General features: G+C 49.4%; 2 protein-coding genes across 2 annotated transcripts in view; both read right to left on the bottom strand.

Annotated features, from left to right (window-relative positions):
* LOC139826685 (dynein axonemal heavy chain 9-like) overlaps nt 1-4,006 on the bottom strand; it is a 34,720-nt gene extending 30,714 nt beyond the window's left edge. The window contains exons 1-5 of the mRNA XM_071803097.1: nt 4,003-4,006; nt 3,084-3,088; nt 2,896-3,031; nt 1,673-1,869; nt 1,154-1,578 (exon numbers count right to left, since the gene is read on the bottom strand). Of these exons, the coding sequence (XP_071659198.1) occupies nt 1,154-1,578; nt 1,673-1,869; nt 2,896-3,031; nt 3,084-3,088; nt 4,003-4,006 (767 nt within the window). The remainder of the gene's footprint in view (nt 1-1,153; nt 1,579-1,672; nt 1,870-2,895; nt 3,032-3,083; nt 3,089-4,002) is intronic.
* Nucleotides 4,007-7,830: 3,824 nt separating this feature from the next.
* Nucleotides 7,831-19,833, bottom strand: LOC139826719 (dynein axonemal heavy chain 9-like). The gene is made up of 8 exons (XM_071803125.1): nt 19,607-19,833; nt 16,931-17,098; nt 14,934-15,050; nt 14,059-14,209; nt 13,001-13,079; nt 11,084-11,152; nt 10,010-10,136; nt 7,831-8,121 (listed from the first exon to the last, which is right to left on the bottom strand). Exons 1-8 carry the CDS (start codon nt 19,796-19,798, stop codon nt 7,846-7,848), a joined length of 1,179 nt encoding a protein of 392 aa, XP_071659226.1. The 5' UTR covers nt 19,799-19,833; the 3' UTR covers nt 7,831-7,845.
* Nucleotides 19,834-21,391: the final 1,558 nt, after the last annotated feature.

The following is a 21,391-nucleotide window of genomic DNA, read 5'->3' on the forward strand; positions in this document are numbered from 1 at the left end:
TTAAAAATTCACAGCGGTTCAGAAAAGCAACCGAACATTTGTGGGAGAAAAAAAAATCCATCCAGGTCTTTAGATACAAAGGTACAACCCATGACTCTCAAAGTCCTCAGGTATGAATGGTTAGAGACAAGGAGACTATTTGGGGGAAGTTTCCCTACCTGCTTCTTGATCTCACCAGCTGCTGGACACTGTTAGCAGAGCTTGATGGGCTCCTGGATCTTTGGTCCTTTCCATTCTTCCCTTCTCAAAACGCTTACTTTTGAAGTGCCCGCTTAAATTCTGTGGATGCTGCTGGACCAAAACATAGCCCTAAACACTTCACCTATTAAAGACTAAACTGCTGAGTCAGGAGCTCTTAATAAGAACTCCTAAATGCCTGTTCTAACCTATGCAAAAACCTCTTTGCACAGGAATTATCGTGCTGAAAAGAACACAAGAGATCACAGCAGCCACCACACGCAGCAGCCTTCACTAGTACATATGTCTGTAAATATTTCTTCGTAAGCATCCAAGCCCTGTGGCATCCTTCAGCTGCTACTACTCAAATAAATCACCTAACACATCATCCTGCAGAGACCAGGCGGCTGAGCAGCTATTCAGAGCAGGGAACACATGTTAATTCAAAACTTACATCCAAAGCTCCTCCTTTTTGTAACCTTGAAACTGCCTCCCCATGACTGCTCATGCCAGGCAACCCAAATTACTTTTTTTACAAAGAGTGCACTCAAAAGAGCACTGCATTTAGAAACGGAGCAAGTATCTCATGGCATTAATGCAGCTTTACTGATGGCAAATTCAACAAAATAAGCATAGAGCCCTAGAAGAGATTAGATTAGTTGGACCAGGATGAACAGACAAACAGACATCCTGTCCAACACCACACAGTAGGTCGTAGGAGCATCAGCTCGCAGGATGTCGATGGTACCGAGTTCGTGGAACTGTTTGCACTTTACACACTCAGCTGGACCAGCTGCTCCCAGCAGAGACGAGGGGATGAAAGTTAGCAGAGATGCGATGGAGCTGGCAGGGGGTGTGTGCCCCCTCCTCTTGCTCCTGTATTAGCCTTTTGCTTATCAGTGTGAAATGATAAAGCCCAGCCAACACAAGAGAAACCCACTTTGGTTCTGGGAAGAAGAGGTAGAACGGTTCCTACCTGTGCATGACGTGGTCCATGAGATGCTGCTTGAACACCAAGCTCCACCGTTTAATCACATTCAGCAGAGACGCTTTGAAAGGCCGAGCATCAACTTTCATCCAACTCTGGAAAATGCTGATGGGCTCGATGCGATTCACCTCCTCATAGATCTTCTCGTAGGAGTCAATCTGCTCTCGGAACTGCTGCAGCGTGGGAGGTGACTCAGGGACCCCGTTCTCTGCATGGGCCTCGATTTCTGCCGCAGTGAGAATGTGCCCGTAGAGGAGGAACTGGCGGAAGAACTCCTTTCTGTCCTCCCCGTACAGGTAGGAGTAGTGGTCGAAGGCACTGCGGTAATCACAGCAGGCCGCCATCACGGCCTGCACACACCCCATCAGCTCATGGCGCATGTCGGCCAGGTCAGCCATGTCCTCCATGTCAGCCTGGAGAGAAGAGGAGAGGAGCTCGCAGTGATGCGGGGGCAGCGTGGCACCTCCTCACTGCCACACAGCGTGAGGGAGCTCCACAGCCACGGACCTGGTAGTGGAGGAAGCCGCTGTGCTCAGCCAGCCTGGGCACCAGCGATGAGATCTGGTAGATGTCGTTGAGAAGACCTTCCACCACGTCGTAGAAGCCATCGTTTGTGCCAGGGTCCAAGGAGGGTTGAAATATCAAATCTGGGATCACCAAATCCAGCTGCACCTCAAACAGGGGAGGAAGCCCTGCCTTGGGATCTGGTAGGGAAGAACAGAGGTGCCAGGTTATTTTTGAAGGGGAGAAAAGTGATCTAGAGCCACCACTAACATCCCACCACAAGACACACACATGCCCCACAGGGACACCAGGCAGGTGGGACACCCACTCGCTGGGTCCAGTGACATTGTGTCTGCATACAACGCAGAGGGGAGGCTGCCAAACCAGCTGGTGTTCTGGTACCCACAGGAGATACTGGAGAACAGATGAGACACAAGTGATTTAAGGACCGGAAAAATGCTGTGGAGGGAAGCCTTAAAGAGACCAGGCTCTTCAGCTAATCAAAAGGGAGTCTGAGAGCTGAACAATTACAGCGCATAAGTACTTAAAGAGGAGAAAAACAACAGGAACCAAGAGGCTCTTTAATTTAGTGGAGAAAGGCATGAAAAAATAAAACACCAACTGGTTTCACAAATGTGAAATTCTGTGCTTGTTTTTAACAAGATGGTGAGGAACTGGATGCAATTCTCCAGCTCAGTGTGCCTCCACATCCAGGAGGGAAGCGTTCTGAAGATGTGCTTTAGCTGGACACAGCTGCTCTCAGCAGAGTGACCCTCCGTGGCAGCCTTAGGCAGGAGCTCTGCTTTGGTGACCCCTCTCCTCACTCCTCAGTGATGGAGGTTTTTCTTTCATGTCTTTCATCCACAGAACCAACTCTTGAGACTCTCCACAAACGAAAGGTTGTGTCACCTTGATGCTTTGTGCATGGGAGGTCAGGAGATGGCTGATGCCCAAGAACAGACTTGGAATGATGCCTCAATTTTGTCTGTTCACAAATCCCAGCAAATGGTGCACAGTCATCTCTGTCCCTTCCCTTGAGCAAGGCTTTGCTCCAGTGACCAGGGGACAGAGTTACCCTCTGAGTCTGGAGGCTCCTCCAGCACTTGCTGTAGACAATGCAAGAGGCAGAGTAGAAAGACCACCACAAGTCAAAGCACAAAACAGAAACTTCCTTTTGGTGAGACTGAAGATGGTATCACGGCCAGAGCTGAGGAACCAGCAGTTACCTGTGTTTTCGAGGAGGTACTTGAGTGAGCACTCAATGGCAGTGAAGAATCCATCCAGAACTATCTCATCCACGTAATCCACATAGGCCTTCCAGATGTCAGATGCTGGGTCTGCAAGTAAGAGGCTCTGGTTTTCCTGGAAGAAAAAGACGACACTTTGAAATACAGCGGGGCTGAGTCTGTCCTACAAGAGCTGCCCACAGCTGAGGACTCATGGCAATGAGCACACAGGTACCAGCCCTGCGGGGGGTGAGAAACCAGACAGACGGATGTTGCTGCTGGTAGCATGGCCACAATTTTCTCCTTCTGTCAAGGGCTGCTTTGTCATCTGAAGCAACTCAAAATAATCACAAGGTAAAAATGGAGTGCGTGAGAGACTTAGCAGCCCTGCAACCTTCTCCTCCCTCTTCTCTGAGGCCAAAGGGCTCAAGGGTGCTTTGCAGACCTGGGCCAAAGGCTCATCCCAATGCATGAAGCCTCAGTCCTTGTGGCCTGTATAATGTTACCTTGGGTGGATGAGTCCTTCCAAGTGGACTGCTTACACCTCTGCCCTACAAATGGTCATCTCAAAACAAGAGAACTTTAAAATTCAGAAAAGGGTTTTTAAATAAACCAAGTGAAAATAGTTAAAGATTGGGATCAGAAGACAAAGGGTTGGCTTACAGCCTCCCTTCTCAGCTTATTGCGTCCCTTACCTCCAGGCAAGTTCACAGTCAGGAAATTCACGGTTTTCTAGGCCACAGAATGGCCCCATCCTTCTTGCGTCTCCTCTTCCACACCCACAAGACCAGCCTGGGTATCCATCCCCTGCACCTCCCAGGCTCTGCCGTGATCCTGTTCCGGCCTTGCTATGCCCTCTGAGGGCTCTTTCTCCTAAGCCTGCCAGGGGCTCTCAACACAGGCACGGGCTCAAAAAAAACGTAAGGTCCAGCTTGCAGTCTGCTGCCAGGGGTTCAAAGCTGGCTGTATTTCATCTCTGGGGACACAGGAGAGGGTGCCATTCCCAGTGGCATGGCAGCTTGGCACACATGAGATCATAGAATCATTCTGGTTGGAAGAGACCCTCAAGATCATCGAATCCAACCATAACCTAACTCCACCACTAACCCATGTCCCTAAGAACCCCATCTGTACATTTGTTAACACCTCCAGGGATGTGACTCCACCACTGCTCTGGGCAGCCTATTCCAAAGCTTCACAATCCTCTCTGTGAATTATTTTTTCCTAATATCCAATCTGAACTTTCCTTGGTGCAACTTGAGGCCACTTCCTCTCATCCTATCTCTTACTACTTGGGAGAAGAGACCAACCCCCTCCATGCTCCAACCTCCTTTCAGACAGTTGCAGAGAGCAAGAAGGTCTGGCCTCAGCCTCCTCAAGATAGAGTGGCATTGCCAATTGGGCTTGAGTCAACCCAGAGTTGCTGCTCCCCAACTTTACACATCAACGCTGAGTGATTAAACTGTTAACAGAGCAAGCCAGGGCTCTGGTGCCTTGCAGACTCACCTCCACATTTTGCTGACACAAGAGAAAGGGGAACTTCACAGGACTGAACACTATGGGAATGCCCATTTGAAAGCACCACCCCCTCTTCACCGTCCCATGCCCTTGTATTTGACAATGCCCCCTTGTCACTGGTGTTCTACTGAACCTTTACTCCAGAGGCCTCATCCTGGTGCAAAAGGGCAATGCAAGCCAGCATCTCACTGTCCTGCCTGTGCTTGTGGGTGCACGTACCCAAACTCTCTGTGCTCTTCTCTCAGCAGCCTCAAGACTCACCTGCTCAAAAGAAGACCTGAACACCCAAGGGAAACACAGCAGACCAGCTCTTGGCCCCTTTGCTGCTGTTCCTCCAGGTTTGACCAGCACAGCAGGACAGAGGCATGGGGACATCCTATTTTGGGCCACGGTGCCTTTCCCTCCCCAGGACCTTCATGCTGCTTTGCAGTTGGTCCTGCCCTGTGAGCCACCAGAGCAGCGGTGCCAGCCCTTCTGCCTTGGCCACAGCCCCATGTTCTCTCCGGTCAATTTAGGAAGTGTTCCCATCTTTTGGGTGTAGCTGGAGGTGGTTGAGCCTGTCACAGCTGTAGCAGCAGGACAACGTGGGCATAGTAAAATCCTCGCCGTGGGTTCAGAGGGTACAGAAGTGGGTCAGAAGCCCAAGGCTGAGTGCAGACAGTGAAGTAAGGTGAGCAACAAGGGCTCAGTGTCCCAGAGAGGGTCAGCCCAGTCTCTCCAGAGTCCAAGGCCAGATGGTGACCCTCAGGAGTGGGCTGGACCTAAAATCCATCTGCCTTCCAGCCAAGGTGCTGTCCCTGACACGCTAAAACCTCTGGGCAGGTGAGGCGCAGAGATTTGGGCTTTCTCCTGCTCTGCAAAGAGGACTCTCAGCTCTGGCAAAGCCACTGGAAAAAACCCAGGGTTCAGACAGCAGCTTTTTTCTTGTTACTCAGCTTCTCCCTGGACTGACAGCGTCACCTCCTGCTCCCACAGAGGAACAACAAGCCTAAAGCAGAAAGGTCAGCCACAGCCAGCTGCCTCTCCATTTTAAGGTGAATATTTCGGAGGAGTTTTTCCTCTGAGCAGGATCCCAAAGCCTGATGCACGACTCCCCTCTAGTGGCTTCACAAGAACCAGGACTGGGAGCCAGACTGGGCTGCATCGGCTCCCGCTCCTGCTCCAAACTCGGTGCCTGGTCAGCAGCCCCGCACACTCAGCTGTACCAGCTCACCCATCAAAGTATTCCTTAATCAACAACAGGTAAGTTTTTCAAATGAGTTAAGGGAGTTAATTTTAAGGTGAAGCAGCTCTGGACATTTTCACCAGAGCGGAGAGACACCCAGAGCCTATGAAGAGTCAACAAACCCCTGGAGAAGGTCCCCCCTCACCTTCACCAGCAGATGAATCCTCTGCCCTGACTCTCGGACAAGGCTGTAACGCCGTTCCAGGCGGTCCTGACAGTCCTCCAGGCTCAGCAGCGATTCTCTTTTACAATCTCTTCTCACAAATATGGGCGACGCCCACGATCCCACGATGGTCTGGATCTCCTCAACATTGTTTTTGGCTTTCTGTATCCTCTGCTCGAGGTCATGGACATCATCCATCACCATGGAGATGTGATCCCAGACACCTGGTAAAAAATGAGATGATTGACTACTTTTTTTCAGAGCTGCATGGCCAAGCTCTTGTGCACTCTCCATAAGACTTTTCCCCCACGGTTTCATGTATTTCTCACCCATCATTAACACAAGAGACTTACCACCTCAACCAAAAGAGTCACTTCTAGCTCCCTCCTACCCCAACAATCCATGGTACAGCTGCAGCCTCTGTTTTCTGCCAGGAGCACCAGCACCGTGGGGACGTCTGACACTTCCCCCTTTCCCGTACCCAGATTTAATCTGCTACCAGAGAGAGAACAAGGACAACAGGCTGAGTGTTCCTGCCACTGTCACTAGAGCAGGGACCCACAGCCCCACAAACACAGGCTGTGACAGCCCAAGGTACCAGCGAGGGCTGCATTTAGATTCAGGGAACTTCATCTGCAGGAAAGTCCCTTCATCTTTGGTGTGCAATGGAGAAAGAGTTTTTCAGCATGAGGAATTCTGCTTTGCAAGTTCCCAAGGGAGGACACTTGTTCCTGTTCATACCACAAGCCTGATGACAGAAATATATATTCCAACAGCGAGCAGTTTGCTTTCACCAAGAGGAAACAAATTGTCTTCCTCCATTCTGCTTTGCAGTTAAAACTGATCAAGCAAGAACACTGGTTAAATCATCCCAAAGTCACGGTGCACAAACCTCACCACTAACCACAGTATTTCATCTGGCTGGAAAGGATAACGAGGTGGCCCTGGCCCCCACCGGGAGAAGTCTGTCCCAAGCCAGATGGCTGGGCCAAGGGGTCCCAGTCCCTGCACAACTCAGGGAGAAAGCAGTGCCTTGGGGACACAGGGACATGACCACACAGTGGGTCACTTGGGCTGGCACGGGCAGGGAGCAGACTCTTCAACCCCAGCCTTGCCAGCTCTCACAAACCCCAATCTTGCCGTTTCCCCAGCATCACTGCTTACAGGGCAGCCTCTCTTCCCCAAAAGCCCAGAGGGAAGCTGAAGGGATCAGGATCCTGTCCCCAGCCCAAGCAGATCAAGGTAAGATGGGAAGGAGCAGGCAGGCTGGGGGCTGCCCTTTGTCTCCCCAGTGCTGGCTCTGCTGGAGAGTCCCCTGCCCTGCTGTGAACTGTCACTGGGAACCAGGTGATGGAGGCTGGGGACATGGGAGGAATCTGATGAGACCCAAGTGAGCAGGTTAACCATGAGCAATGTGCCCTGTGGCCAAGAAGGTTGATGGTACCTGGGCTGCGTGAGTAGGAGTGTGGCCAGCAGGTCGAGGGAGGTGAATCCTCCCCCTCTGCTCTGCACTCGTGAGGCCCCATCTGAGTGGTGTGTCCAGTTCTGGGCACCCCAGTTTAAGAAGGACAAGGAATTACTGGGGAGAGCCCAGCGGTGGCTACCAAGATGCTGAGGGGTCTAGAGCATTTTTCTTCTGAGGAAAGGCTGAGAGAGCTGGGGCTGTTGAGCTGGAGAAGAGAAGCTGAGAGGGATCTGATCAATGGGATCAATATCTCAGGGTGGGTGTCAGAGGATGGACCAGACTCTGTTCAGTGGTGCCCAACGCCAGGGTGAGGGGCAACGGGCACAGACTGAAACACAGGAGGCTCCATCTGAACATGAGCAGAAACTTGTTTGCTGGGAGGTGCCAGAGCCTGGCCCAGGCTGCCCAGAGCGGGTGTGGAGTCTCCTTCTGTGAGACATTGAAACCCGCCTGGACCCACCTGTGTGATCTGCTCTGTGACCCTGCGTGAGCAGGGGGGTTGGACTGGGAGATCTCCAGAGGTCTCTTCAGCCCTCACCAGTCTGGGATTCTGTGAAATCCTGTACGGCCTCTTTTGCCCTAACACAGAGCTAGCTCACCCTCCATCTTCCAGTTGAGTGTTTCTTCTGCCTTCTTCAGCTTCAAGTTAATATCCCACAGCTGCTCCTGTATGAGAGGGTATTCGACCTCCAGGACTGTCTTCAGGACCTTGTTGTATCTGTTCACCATCAGCTCCAAGTTGGCCGCCAGCTGCCGGTATGACTCCTTGGAGGAATAGATTTCTGCTGCCGTGGGTGGGATGGCTCCCAGCCGGCTGCCAGACAGGTAGCTCAGCTCCCTCAGCACCGACACCAGCTGCAGAAACAAGGCAGAGAGCTGAATGTGAGACAATCCTCCCCATTCACCTGGTAGACACCCTCCCGTCAATTCTGGGGATCTTAGGGGGTTCCTGCTGTTTTATTCACAAAGCAGTACGCTCTGAGAAGGGCCTGGACACCTCCTAGTCCAGACCATCTCCCTCCCATTGATCTTTGCCTCTGATTTGCTTCCCAATCAAAGACATATAGCTCTGTTAACTACCCAGCCAGCAAACCCTGTGCAGCCTCTAAAAGCCATGATGATCTCTGGTCTTCTCAGCTATCCTCATCAATACAGTCTTTCAGCAATACTGTGCCTGCAGGAGGAGGCACAACCAAAAGCATCTTTGAGTTGTGATGGAACGGGATTGAGTGGGTTATTAAACTATAAACCCAAGTAGAAGTGAGTCCCTGCAACAAACGGAGCAGCAAGGTCTTCCAACGCAATATATCACTTCTAAGACAAAAAAAAAAAATCTTTGCTCGGTTTAGTGGCTTGTGAGAGGGAAAATGCTCCTGAAACTGCACATTTTGGCTGGGTGACAGAAATTCAGTATATTGTATGGGCAATGGCAGGGGTGAGGAGTATCTACAATACTAAAGTGACTATGTCCACAATGACAAGAAGAGGAAAGAAAGACGGAGCGCGGAAGGGTGAAGGGAGCAGTTTGAGGAGGCGGATGGAAGAGGATGGGATGGGAGGAAGGGAAAAGCAGGGGATTGAGGGAGCAGGAGGCCAAGTGAGATAGAACCAAACTCCCCTCCCTTTTATGCACTGGAATGTCTGAGACATCCCCACCATGGTGTCAAGGATGTCTTACCCTCTTTCCCTCTCCTCCATGGAAGGTGAGCTCTGGAAGATTCTTTAATGTTGAAGGGTTGCAAATACATCCTCCCTTTAGGCAAAATGAGGTGCTCCTATCTGCTCTGAAGGGCATGAAGGGGCTGCTAAGCAGGCACCTGAGGACATGAGGCAGTCCTCAGTACGGAAAGCTGAGAGCAGCGCAGAAGCACTCAGAGACTGGAGCTGAGAACATGCTCAGCACGTCACAGGCTCCAAACCCTGGCACCAGGGTGAAGGGTGGAAAACATCCCCTGGGGCCATTTGCTTCCCACCTTAGCAAGGAGATTCCAAGGAGCTGGACAAATCCTTTGTCTGAGAGCCAAGCTGGAATGAGCTCTGGAACCTCAACACTCTTCTCTAACAGCAGCAAGTCCCAGGGAAAGGGGGAAGTGTTTGATGTTTTCCCAGGCCCCTGAGATTCAGCACCTCCGCAGCAAATGGCATTTCACATTTGAGAGGCCCCAGCTCTCATCAGGCCCCAGAACCTTTGAATCCACCTCTGCACTCTGCTGGCTTGGACCCTGCCTCTGCTTTGGGCAGGGGGATGGTCAGGCCTCCCTGTGCTGGAGAGGGCAGCCCTAGGGAACAGAGACCTACTGGAAGCCTCCTGCACCACAATTAAGGAAATCCAACAGCCACAACACTGAAGTAACAAAACAAACCTTTCCTGGGATTTTTATACCCTTTCAGGAAGCTCAGATTTCAGGTAAACATAACACGAACCCACGTCTGTAGGATGATGCTCCTACGCTCCCCACACCAGCGTCAAACCAACCTGCTCTGGAGATGTTGACACCAGTTAACATCTGGCTACTCACAGACTTTCTGGCTTTAATTACAATCTGTGCTGCTTAAACTGTAATCCTGATATTTTACCAGGAGACAGAGCCCACAAAGGGGATGGTTAATTCATGTCACCCATAACAGATGCTCCAGGGACCTCAGCAGAACAGATCTAGTAGCGATCCCACCAGACTTGCCATGCACGGTGGGGCACAGCTTGGAGACGTGCCCTCCAGCAGACAGGAAAGCTAGTTCTTACCTGGGGATCAAAAGTAACTGTGATCAGTTTGGTTTCTGGATCTCGCCGGATAAGCGGTTGAGTAAGGTTGTACTGTGATTTTTCAGAGACTGTCTGGGACCAGTCTGCATAGAGCTTCTCCTGATACCTGCCGAAAAACAAACAAACCAATTAAAACATCCACCACGTAGCTGCCAAGCCCGCACACCAAGACATAGAACCAAATAAAAGCCAAGTCCACTTCTGAGGGCTGAAGAACATCAAGGAATATTTAAAACCCACCCACACCACCTCCATAAAGATCTTGGCTTCAAAGACAAACACCTGAAAACCAGTGACAGCATCAAGTCAGGAAAACAAAGATCCCCCAAGTACCATTCTTAGCAGAGGATTCAAATTTGGGGACAAACATTCAAAAGCTCAGAGCAATCAGTTCAGTTTTAGCATCAAACATTAAGATATTAAGTGAGGTGCAACGAATCCCACTCCCACTTGTGGAACACACACATTACAGCCACGGTAAGTACACTGTGAATGGGCACAAGTGGATTGAGACTTCTGGTCAGCTCAGGTTTTCTACCACAGCATCTCCTACATCCAAAAGAATCTCGTTCCAACATTTCTGCTGGGCTGCACAGCCCCTGTCCCTCCCATGCAAACTTCTCATTTCAAGATATCACAGAAAGACTGTGGTGTGTAGCAAAGGATTCCTCCTCCTCTCTCATCACAAAATTCCTTCTGGCTTAGAAAGAGACATTCTCAGGCCCTGGGCTTGCAAATGTGCTGAAAGGTGGTTTAGAGAAGGAGAAGGAAATGGCCTCAAGTTGCACCAGGGGAGGTTCAGACTGGATATTAGGAAACATTTCTTCCCCAAAGGGCTGTCGGGCATTGGAACAGGCTGCGAGGGCAGTGGTGGAGTCATCATCCCTGGAGGGGTGGACAGACGTGGAGACGAGGTTCTCAGGGACACGGGGCAGTGCCAGGGTTGTGTTAATGGATGGACATGAGGGTCTCTTCCAACCAAAACAATTCTATGATTCTATAAGGTTTGGCTTTTTTTCATATAGTTACAGTCATGCCTGAGCCACCACTTACCTGTCGAGCAGCTGGATCATTTCTTCATACTTCTCTATCACCCTTCTTCCTCCAGCAGAGTCCAAGCAGCTGGTGGCACAACAGACAAGCTCAGCGTTACATTTAGCCCTGTGAGGCTGCAGTCTCTATTTACCCCTTCCCAAAACCACCCACCACCTTGCAGGCAGAGCCTGGCTGGGGATCTTACATTCCAACCCCACCATATCGCCCAAAACCATTTCACTGCACAAAAGCTCTCCAAGCCCCAGTGCGCCCTTTTGCGGGTGTTTGCATGGCAACTGGCAAATGAGAACCACGTCCTGGGGGAAGAACAAGGGCCCAGAGCTGCTGGAGGAACACTGGTCTCCGTAACATACTCAATGCTCCGGTGTTTGCACAGAGCAGGGCAACCTCTGCTCACCAGCCACCACTTTCTGAGGTCAAAGAGGCACAGAAAGAAGCAGAGTGTGGCTCCCGGCAGATGAAGCTCTTGGCGGTGCCCAATTCATGCCCCTCAAACCGAAGAGCAAAGGTGTCCCAGAGTGCGGGAGGCAGAGCCCTGGCCACGCTGCCAGGGCTGTACAGCCCAGGGAACAGCAGGCCAGAGGAATTCTTATCATGCTGTCTTTTCCCCACTGTTTCATCTACAATATCCAAGTTTTCCTCAAGATGGTTGTTGATTTTGGAGGACATATTGACAAAACTTGAATTAACTTAACCAAAAGCTGGAAAAAAGGAGCGCCTGAGCAGTCACCGCTGGGCAAGTGCTGAGAAACCTGCTGGAAGTAAACAAGTCCTCTGAGCAAATCCAAGTAAATCCCAGCAAAACCACTTTTGTTTCTCCTTTTTAATCCTTTTTCCCTTTCAACAGCATCATGTCACCACCGTTGCAGAGCATGTTATTAACTACTCTAAACAGAGGACAGAAAATCAGTGTGAAATGCAGATCTGGGTCCTTCATGGTGGACAAAAATTTGCCATTTAGGTTCAAATCAGACATGATAACTTGGGCTCTGTGCTGAGAACAGCCCAAGAGTTTGTTTCATTGCACCAATGTCTTTGCTGCTGCAGAATAACTGTGCACTTAAAGACACTTAATGGCAAGATACAGTGAGAGAAGGTTACAAACATGGTACAGTGACGGTCAAGTACATTAAAAAAGTGGATCCATTTACACAGAATCCTGACCAGCACACGTGAAGCCATTCCTGTGAGCTACCAGGTGCAGTCCCTAGAACATCCGCAGTTGTCATAAGTCCAACACTGCCTTGCTTACAGAGCTCTTAAATGTTGTCTCATGTGGTGCCAGCTGTGAGTATGAGGCCATACTTCCCTGACACCATCCGTTATAACAAGCATTTGGGTGATAAATATACCAGCATTGGTTTCTTTCCTTGATCTTGGGAGATGGCTCCTTTGTTTAACGCTGAGAAAGTTTTCTTCTGCCCAACAAAATGCTCGTCTGCTCCCCAACATGCAAACCCAGCTCCATCGATCCATCTCAGCTGAGTCCAGCCCAGCACTTCTCTGCTATTCACAGTTTGGATGATGCCAGAACCAGGACTTGCAGCTGAGGAGGTCCTGGAGAACATGCTGAGTGGGATTGCAGCAGGAAAGGTTCTGATACCTCTTTCAATTGCAACCCGGGAACTATGTCTGAAAGCTGAATAGCCCACTGTGCCTCTTAATCGCTTCAAAACAAATCCAGTTAATGAGTTTCTTAAAAAAAATAATGATCACAAGGAAGCTGAAAAGCACCAGTGCAACCACTTCACACCTCTTTGACTAAGAATTATTTCAGCTATAACCATGGGATAATGTTCACCACAGAAAGAAAATCAGATTGATTACAGAGAAGATAGCAAGGTGGTCATAAAGCAACTTAGCTGGAACAGACACGCACAGATGTGGGATGTGCCTGAAGTGATCAAACGGCACCTGGATTCGCGCTCGCAGCTCCTGCGCCCAGCGCAGCGCTCCAGCCACCGGCGGCATGTTCTTGTGCACAGGGGGGATCCTGGGGAGGGCACATTGGAACAGCATTTGACTGAACACTGCACTTGTAACCCCAAAGATGCCACAACAGAACCTCATTTGCAGAAAACTGCTCTGATTTCCCAGCTTCCTTCCTTAAATCCAACATCTGCCACACTGATGTAGGTCTGTGACCAAGGCAAGTGCCTCTGGATCTTGAATAAGGAGCTGAGATCGAACGAGAAGCCCAGACTATGTCCAAACCTGAGCTGATGTGAGGTGTCCCTTGCCTGGGACACATTCCCCGCTGCTCACAAACACTGACATAGGGATTTCTGACCAGGAGTTACTTCTGTCCGTCTTATCTAACAGCCACAGAACAATAACCACAAATTCACAGCAAATGATTCTCTCCATGATTCTCTCCAGTCCAGGACTTGTCTCGTTCCAGTATGATCTTTCTGAGGCAAGTAAATAGGTTATTGTTCAAAATGACACACTTGAATCCTCATAATCTGATAGAAATCCACCCATTCCCCCCTGTGCCAACAGTCACGGGGAATAATAAACTTGGAAAAGGCTGATTAAACCCTTGGTTACAAAGTCCCACTCGCATACTTTGCATTTTAAGCATTGTAAGGGAAACAAAATAAATTCATTCTGAGGAGCACATGAGTGGGTTTGCAGGTCCCATGGGGTGTTGGAGGCAGCACACAAATGTGGAGAGAAACCTCCTGTCACAGCCTCGCTGGGAGAAAAGCTCAGCATGTGTCTCCATTCCCAGTCACATATCATGCATACACATTTGAAAAAGGGTATTTTTACTCCTAACCAATTATTTGCTTTAATACTAAGAACAGAGCTTTCCCAGGCATTTCCATTGCCACTAGGAGCTACAGAGGCTGAAAACATCTGCAATTTGTAAAGTTTTGGGTTCCTTAGAAAAATAAATCATTTCCCCCCCAAATTAATCTCAATCAAACTCCCTGTAAAACCCATTTTACTCAGCACGTTCTACCTACCGAGCTTCAGCTCTGCCTGGATGTGCCGGGAGTAGATCAGCCTGGCGTGGTCCAGGGCCCTGCTGAACACGCTGATGAGGACGGAGTATTTGCCAGCAGCATCTGCAGCGACTACCGGTCGCTCCAAAAGGCTCCCGAACATGTCCAGCAGCTGTTGGGGTGAACACGCAGGAAAAGAAGAGGGGAAAAATTTACAACCCCGACTCCTGCAGAGAGATCAGCTGGGACCTTCCTCCCCAGCCCAGAGGCTTCAATACTGTCCGCACCGATGGGCACTTTGGAAAAAGGACATTTGCTCCCTTTGTTACGGGGCCTCTCAGACTTTCTCTGGGGTTGGACCACATTCCAACTGTTGTTCTTCAAATGCTTCAAGATTTTCTATTTTCTTCAAAAAACTTACAAAGATAAACACTGTCACTTGCTAAAGTCTTTTCTACAAATGCTTATATTGATTTTTTAAAAAAAATACCATTTATTATTTCTGCAAGATAGATTAATTGATAAATAAACCAGCTTTGTTTCTAGAAAACCTGTTTCCAAAACTGAAACAGATCCATGTATTAATAATATTAACAAATTGATACTAACAATATCAATTCTCACCAGGAAATCCTAGAAAAAGCATGATTTCCCCCAACTTGCAGAGAGAGACACAAATATATCTCCTGGCATCCAAAAGCTTTGTGAGGGACCCACCAGCCTGAGCATCCCAAACCAAGAGCAGCCCAAAAGCTACAAGTCCCACTGTCCCACCAGCAAACACCAGCCCCATGTGCCCGTGGCTCCAGCACTGCCTGGTCTCCTCAGCGTGATTCTCACCGAGCCGGGTGCCCTGATTTCCCTTTTAGGGAAGAGCAAGGGAGCGATAAACAAACCTTGAAGGCGTGGTCCAAGTTGGAGGCGTCGTCAAAAGCCTGGATGAAAATGGTGCCCAGCCGACGGTCCATGTCTTCTACTTTCTGCTGGAAACCAAAGGCATCCTGCTCAAAGTCCTGCACAAAGGCAAAACACAAGCTGTGAGGCTGCAAGATGGCACTAGGAAGGTACCTGTAACTCCTCGATCCAGAGATGCCCTCTCTTATTCACCGTGAACTAAGCCACGCCTCTGGCCAATCTTCAGCCATCGCAACGTGGCAAAGTCCTCACGAAGCTTGAGAACATTTCTGTGCTGTCCCATGGCTGAGATGTTGGCCCTTTCTCTGGGAGGGACCCTTTGGTCCTGAGGGCTTTCCACAGCCCACATGGCACTATCTTCAGCCTACAGGCAAGATGGACTATTTCCACACCCTCTCCCCCACCACTTGGCCTGAAGACCACACCATCATCCAGAAAACCCACGGATGCACCTGCTGAGTCCCAAATCCAACCTACTTTCAAGTCAAAACAAGCCTGTGGTTCCATGGTGAGCTGGTTGTGAGTGAGGCAGTTTCAAAACACTCGCACAGGTTGCCCAGAGAGGCTGTGGAGTCTCCACACTTGGACATAGGTAATCTTGGAGATATTTCACCTGACCAGTCACAGTCCTGCTCTGGCTGAGCCTGCTTTGAGCAGGGAAGGTGGACTGGGTGATCTCCAGAGGTCCTTTTCAAACTCAACAGTACTGGGTTTCTGTAATTTCCATCATCTTCTTGCACTGCTTTTCTTGCTTCAATTGTAATAAATCCTTTGAACTTCAAGAGTAACATCTATATTTGTTTTCCTACACGTAAAAGAGTCCAAATCAAAGACTGAACTTGACAGTCCGTGACAGTCCTTCTGTTCTAGCTTGGACAAAACCACTAAAAATGAGGTCATGTGTCTCTTTTCCAAAGGACAAAGTGCAAGGAAATAGCTTTTACTATTGCTACTGCTGAGCTCCAGCAGATCCAGATGCCATGTTTTAGCTAAAAAAAACGGCTCCAGCAGTGGCAGAGGGTGCAAAACTAGAGCACTGAAAGAACAAACATGACTCAGAGTCACACAAATGGCCATGGGGTCACCAAACCCAAGCCACCTCCTGCAGAGCCACTGTCACCTCTCCTCTGTGCCTGCCCTGCTGAAGGAGGGGTGCTATGGAGCAAGCAGCTTTCCAGCAAGAAACACTGGGGACGTGCCACCCCCTGCAGAGATGTACTGGGAGCTGCAGGAAGCAAAGCACGAGCCACCCATCCCCACACCAGGCAGGTCCCAGAGGGCTGGGAATATTCCTTTAATTAAAGCACTACTGATAATAAAATAGAGCATCCTTGAATTCTGAGAGCCCCAGATGCCATGTGTTCATCTAGGCAGGAGCGAACACATCCCAGAGATGATCTGAGTTGGCCCTCATCAGGCAAACTACCTTGTTTTTCCAAAACTAAGACAGAGTCTTATATTAATTTTTGCTGCAAAAGATGCTTACTTTTTTACATGTATAGCTGCCTGGACCCTATTTAAATTGACTTTTTTATGAACTGTAACTAGGGCTAATTTTTTGAATAGGGTTCATATTTCAAGCATCCTGAAAAATCATGCTATAGCTTGTTTTTGGGGTAGGTCTTATTTTTGGGGAAACATGGTAAATACCAAGAGCAGGAAAGCAAAGAGATGTGGGTGTTGGTATAGCTCTTATACCTCAGCAAGCACCATGTACAGCAAAAGCTTGTGCATAACTCATGGAAATCCCAGTTTCCCAGCTGCACTGATCTAAGGTGCTGATCTAGCAAGATATGTTAGATATAGACGTGCAAGAAGTCCCAAATCTCTGCAGGAAAGGCCAGCGGCTCCCTGTTCCCTCCAGTACCAGATCAGATCATAATGAAAGGAGGAAAGAGCTGGGAAGAAGATAGCAGGAAACTGCTGCTTTGGAAACATGCACATGTTCCTGATGTTCCCGCAAACTGGTCCCACCTACCGTGTTGGTCAGGTCAAGACAGTCATAGGTTCGCTCTGAAAACACCTTGTATGCCTCCTGGAATTCCTCATACATGTCCAGGACCTGCTGGCCCAGGGTCTTCCCTTTAATCCCACTGAATTCAATTTTCTCCAGCTTCATCAAGTCCAAGGAAGTTGCCAGGAGATCCTTCAAAGTCAACGGAGGGAGACACAGGTCATGATGCTGACAAAAGAAGATGACAACAGTTGTCACGACAGAGTTGCACTTGCTGAGGGACCTTCCCAAGCACAGCGCTGGTGCTCAGGCTGGGTGGCAGGGATGGGAAGGGGGGAGCCTGATCTGCCTGTCCTGAGCATCAGTGGCTGCTCATAACACGTCCCTGCCCAGTGAGACCTGCTGCAGCCACTAGAAATACCATGACAACTGTAAAATCGCTTTTAAGTGTATTTAAAGGACAGATCCAAAGCAGGATATGAGACTCTTATATGTCATCCAGCATAGCTAAGAATCCCAATTTTATAGGTATTAACCAAGGACAGATTTCTAATATTTACAGGTACCCAAACTGTCCAAAGCTCCTGCGCAGTCAAACCTCCACGTGTCCAAGTGGGTGTTGCAGCACCTGCCCCGCTGGCCCTCTCTGCTGAGGTGGCACACGGGTCCTTCCCTTCCCTTCCCATCCTCTGCAGCCTGGCAGTGTCACCTCTTGGGAAAATGTCCCGCTCCCCCAGTGGTGGTGGCAGCACTGGGCAGCTCTGCTGCCATCCCACCTCATCTGTCTCCCTAGGTAGGGCCAAGTAAGGGCTGGTTGAACATCCATTGTCTCAGAGGACCAGGAGAAATGTGCACAGGAATGTACTGGTGGCCACTCTCTGCTTGCACTTGTCCTGGGGCCACCCGAGCAGGGCAGCAGGTTTTACCACAGACACGTAATATGAAACAGTGCAACGAACCAAAGGAAAGGGATCCTTCCCTCTTCACGTGCTCATGGGCTACCCATGCACCAGTGTAACTGCAGCTTTTATGAAAATTCGAAAACAAATGCACATACGCATTCATATTCACTTCGACACACCAGCACATCCGCTTGAACAAATACCTAGTAAGGCAAAAAAATAATGTGGAAATACCAGTTGTCCCTTGCTTTGTCTTGCAAGGTTGCTTGAAATGAAGTGATGAGGGGAAATTGAGACGGAGAGAGATGCAGCAGTTTTCCTCATTAACAGGCTGGTGTGCACTATGCTTTTAATTATTGTTTCACAGCTCACTCCGCAGGCTCTCCCTCTGACTCCAGATACTGCAGCTTCTACTGTCCCTGGAGTGTGGGACAGCCACGGAAGGAGGAAACAGACACTGGTCAAAACGCACAGTGCCCCAGCTCAAAACCTCCCCACTGGCTTTTGTCTGCAGCCCATATCCACAGTGTGCCCATGGCATCCATGGAATCCCAGCAGTCAGTGCCCCAGAGCCTTTACAGGGTCCCAGTAAACCTGTCACCAACACTGTCCTCATGATACCCTGCAGTTATTCCTGTGTCTATTTATATTCCTCTCTACACTGACCAGCATAATTTGGTTTATTTCACATCAAACCCTACTGGAAACCATCATTATGAATACTTTTAAAATAGGCACCAGTCATGACAGTTTTCAACATAGTTAATTAAGGAACACATAAAAGTATATGGCACATTTAAAGCAGTAAAACTGCAAACACCAGCAACCTGTACACTGGCCATCCAACCCTACACACTGAGAACGCAGCAACAATCAACAAAGAAATTCATTTGGGATGTGTGTGGAGAGCAGATGAATGTGTGTGGTCAGCCACGTGAGAGATAACAGGTACATGCAAGGTCTGTACAAGAGGTACATACAGTATCTGTATAAGAGGTATATACAGTGTCTGTATAACAGGTACATATGGTGTCTGTATGTCTGTGGTCTCCAGACACAGCCATGTGGTAAGGAGAGCATAGGGAGCTCCCACATTCACACTCAGACCTGCTCTCTGCAGAACATCTCCTGTGGCTCAAGGAGCCCTTGGCCACACTGGGAGCTCAGGGATGACACCCCAATGTCCCTGCCTCAGGTGACAGATCTGGCAAACAGGGACACCCCTGAGCCACAGCACCCCAGTTTGATGGACTATGAGGATGCGAAGGGACAACCTGGTGAGGAACGTGTCCCTGCTCCTCCCCAGGCCCACGTGGCACAGCCAAGGGGATCCTGCCATCTGGCCTCTCCAAGACAGGCAGGACCCAGCTCTAGGGTGTCATAGAATCATAGAACCATTTCAGTTGCAAGAGACCCTTAAGATCATTGAGTCCAACCATAACCTAAATCTGTCTCTGATGGCACCAGGAGACCTGGGAGATTACATTGCTTTATTTACAGCTGTGCAAACCACACCTCCAGTAATCCTCCTTTTCTTGCCCCAACAGGAGCAAGGAGTCCAACGGGACTCCTGAGAGCAAAAAACACACCTATCAACCTGACCAGCTTACATATGCACTGAGCAGGACATAGTAAAACACAGTCTTAGACTCGCTGTAACAGGAGACCTAACAGCAAAAGAGTGGCCCCATTCCCTGGTATCAGGTGAAGCTATAGAAAGGAAAGATGCCAGCAAGTGATCTCCTGGCTACAGAGTTCTCCTGACGGTTTGCAATGTTTTTCAAGACCAGAGTCTCACCTCCACCATCTCCAGTCTCTTCAGGAAGGTGTCCAGCCTCGCAAACACCATCGTGGAGCTGAAGTCCCACTCCCTCACTTCTTGGCCTGGTTCATAATACATGTGCAGTTTTTCCCTTCTCTCCTCAAATGCCTCTTTGAACATGTTCAGGATACCGAGCACCATTCGCACCTTGCCCAGGCTCTCCTCCATGTCCCCTTTCAGAAGGTCTTCTGGAGACAGGTACACCAGGGCCTGGAAGAGCAAAATCACACCTGAGAGGTCACTTCTGCCATCATGGAAAACAAGGACTTCTTGTGTTGAACACATTTGAACCTGTTTATTAAGTTAAATGTTGCCTAAAGAATCACTTTTCCAGGGAAGGACAATAGGAAGAAGGGGAGAGGGGACACAGGGGACTGCAAACACAGGCATCACAGCCACAGACCTGCTCAATGAGAAGGTTGCAGATCTCCTGGAGCAGCACCACTATCCGCACGGGCATGTTGTAGTGCTTGGAGGTGACCCAGATCAAACACACCACGTGGAGCAGGGGGAGCAGGAAAGGCTTCACCTCGCTGAACTCAACCCTCTCTACGTCTTCCAAGCGGCGCTTGAGGGGTGTCAGGTGCAGGTGAACGTCCTGAGCTTCAGTCAAAGCTGTGTTGAGAGACGTGAGAAGCGGTAAGAACCACCCAGCTGCGGTGTGCTGGGTTCCCAGCTAGGTGCTGGCCTCACCACATGGAAAAGTGCCTGGGAAAAGAAACTGTCCTGACAAGCACTGAGCACCCTCAGCCACCTGTGTGCTGCAGGTCACTCACTCGTGAACATCACTCACCTGCGGCAGTAACCAGAACAGAAATAAGCTGATGTGATGGCAGGGGACAGGGAGCTGGGACAGGGCTTCGTGGAGAGCCTGAGTCCACAACTGCTAAAAAGTCACACGGAATTTGCCCAACAGCACCAAAAATACAGTGCTGCCATGGCTGTGAGCCATGGCCTTGCTGTACAGCACGACAGGCTGTACAGCCTTGGCCTGAGCCCTTTTTAGCTCAGTTTTGGCTCAAGCAACTCCTTGTCCAGTGGGCAGATGACGACGGCCCCACTAGTCCTGACTGTAATAGAAAACCTGTCAACAGTAAAGCAACTGATGTCTGACTCGTCGAAAGCTTTAGCTTAGCTCTGTACAGCTGTGTGGTTTTACCCTGAAGAATTACCCCAGAGCGCAAGCATTAATAAAACCAGATCGTTGTGCAATTAAACCTGTGGACCAACAAGAAGTGACAGAAGTGCTTGAATGCATGCAAAAATAACCCCTAAGGCCCAAGACCAAGGAAGAAGAGACTCCCACTATCAGCATCACCCTCCCAGCAAATCCACCAACAGCAGCCACACCAGTACAATGCCAGGGAAAGGGGCAGAGACTTAAAAGCAGGTGCACACAAATCTGAACTGCGCTGTAATGGAAATTAACAATTATAGTCCAAATTATCCAATTAGGGTTAGTATCGCTGTAGCCGGATTAAAACCAAATATTTGTTGTATTTTGATTAAACCCTGAAAGTATTAATTAGTTTAACAATGAACCCTTGGCTCCTTATATAAGGGGTGTTTCTCCAGCCCATTTAAACTGCACAATGCAGAGTGTGACACAGATCCTTAAGAGATTCAATGTTTGCACGTGAAGTGGTGAAGAACAGTGTTTTCTGCCAGCACGTGCACAGCTAACACAGTCTAGATGGTTTCATTGTGCCAGAGAGCAGCTGGGTTGGACATGGATGTCCAGCTGTGTTGGTCTGCAGGGAC

This window comes from Patagioenas fasciata, unplaced genomic scaffold (genome assembly GCF_037038585.1).
Source record: "Patagioenas fasciata isolate bPatFas1 unplaced genomic scaffold, bPatFas1.hap1 Unplaced_1, whole genome shotgun sequence".
Classification (NCBI taxonomy): domain Eukaryota; kingdom Metazoa; phylum Chordata; class Aves; order Columbiformes; family Columbidae; genus Patagioenas; species Patagioenas fasciata.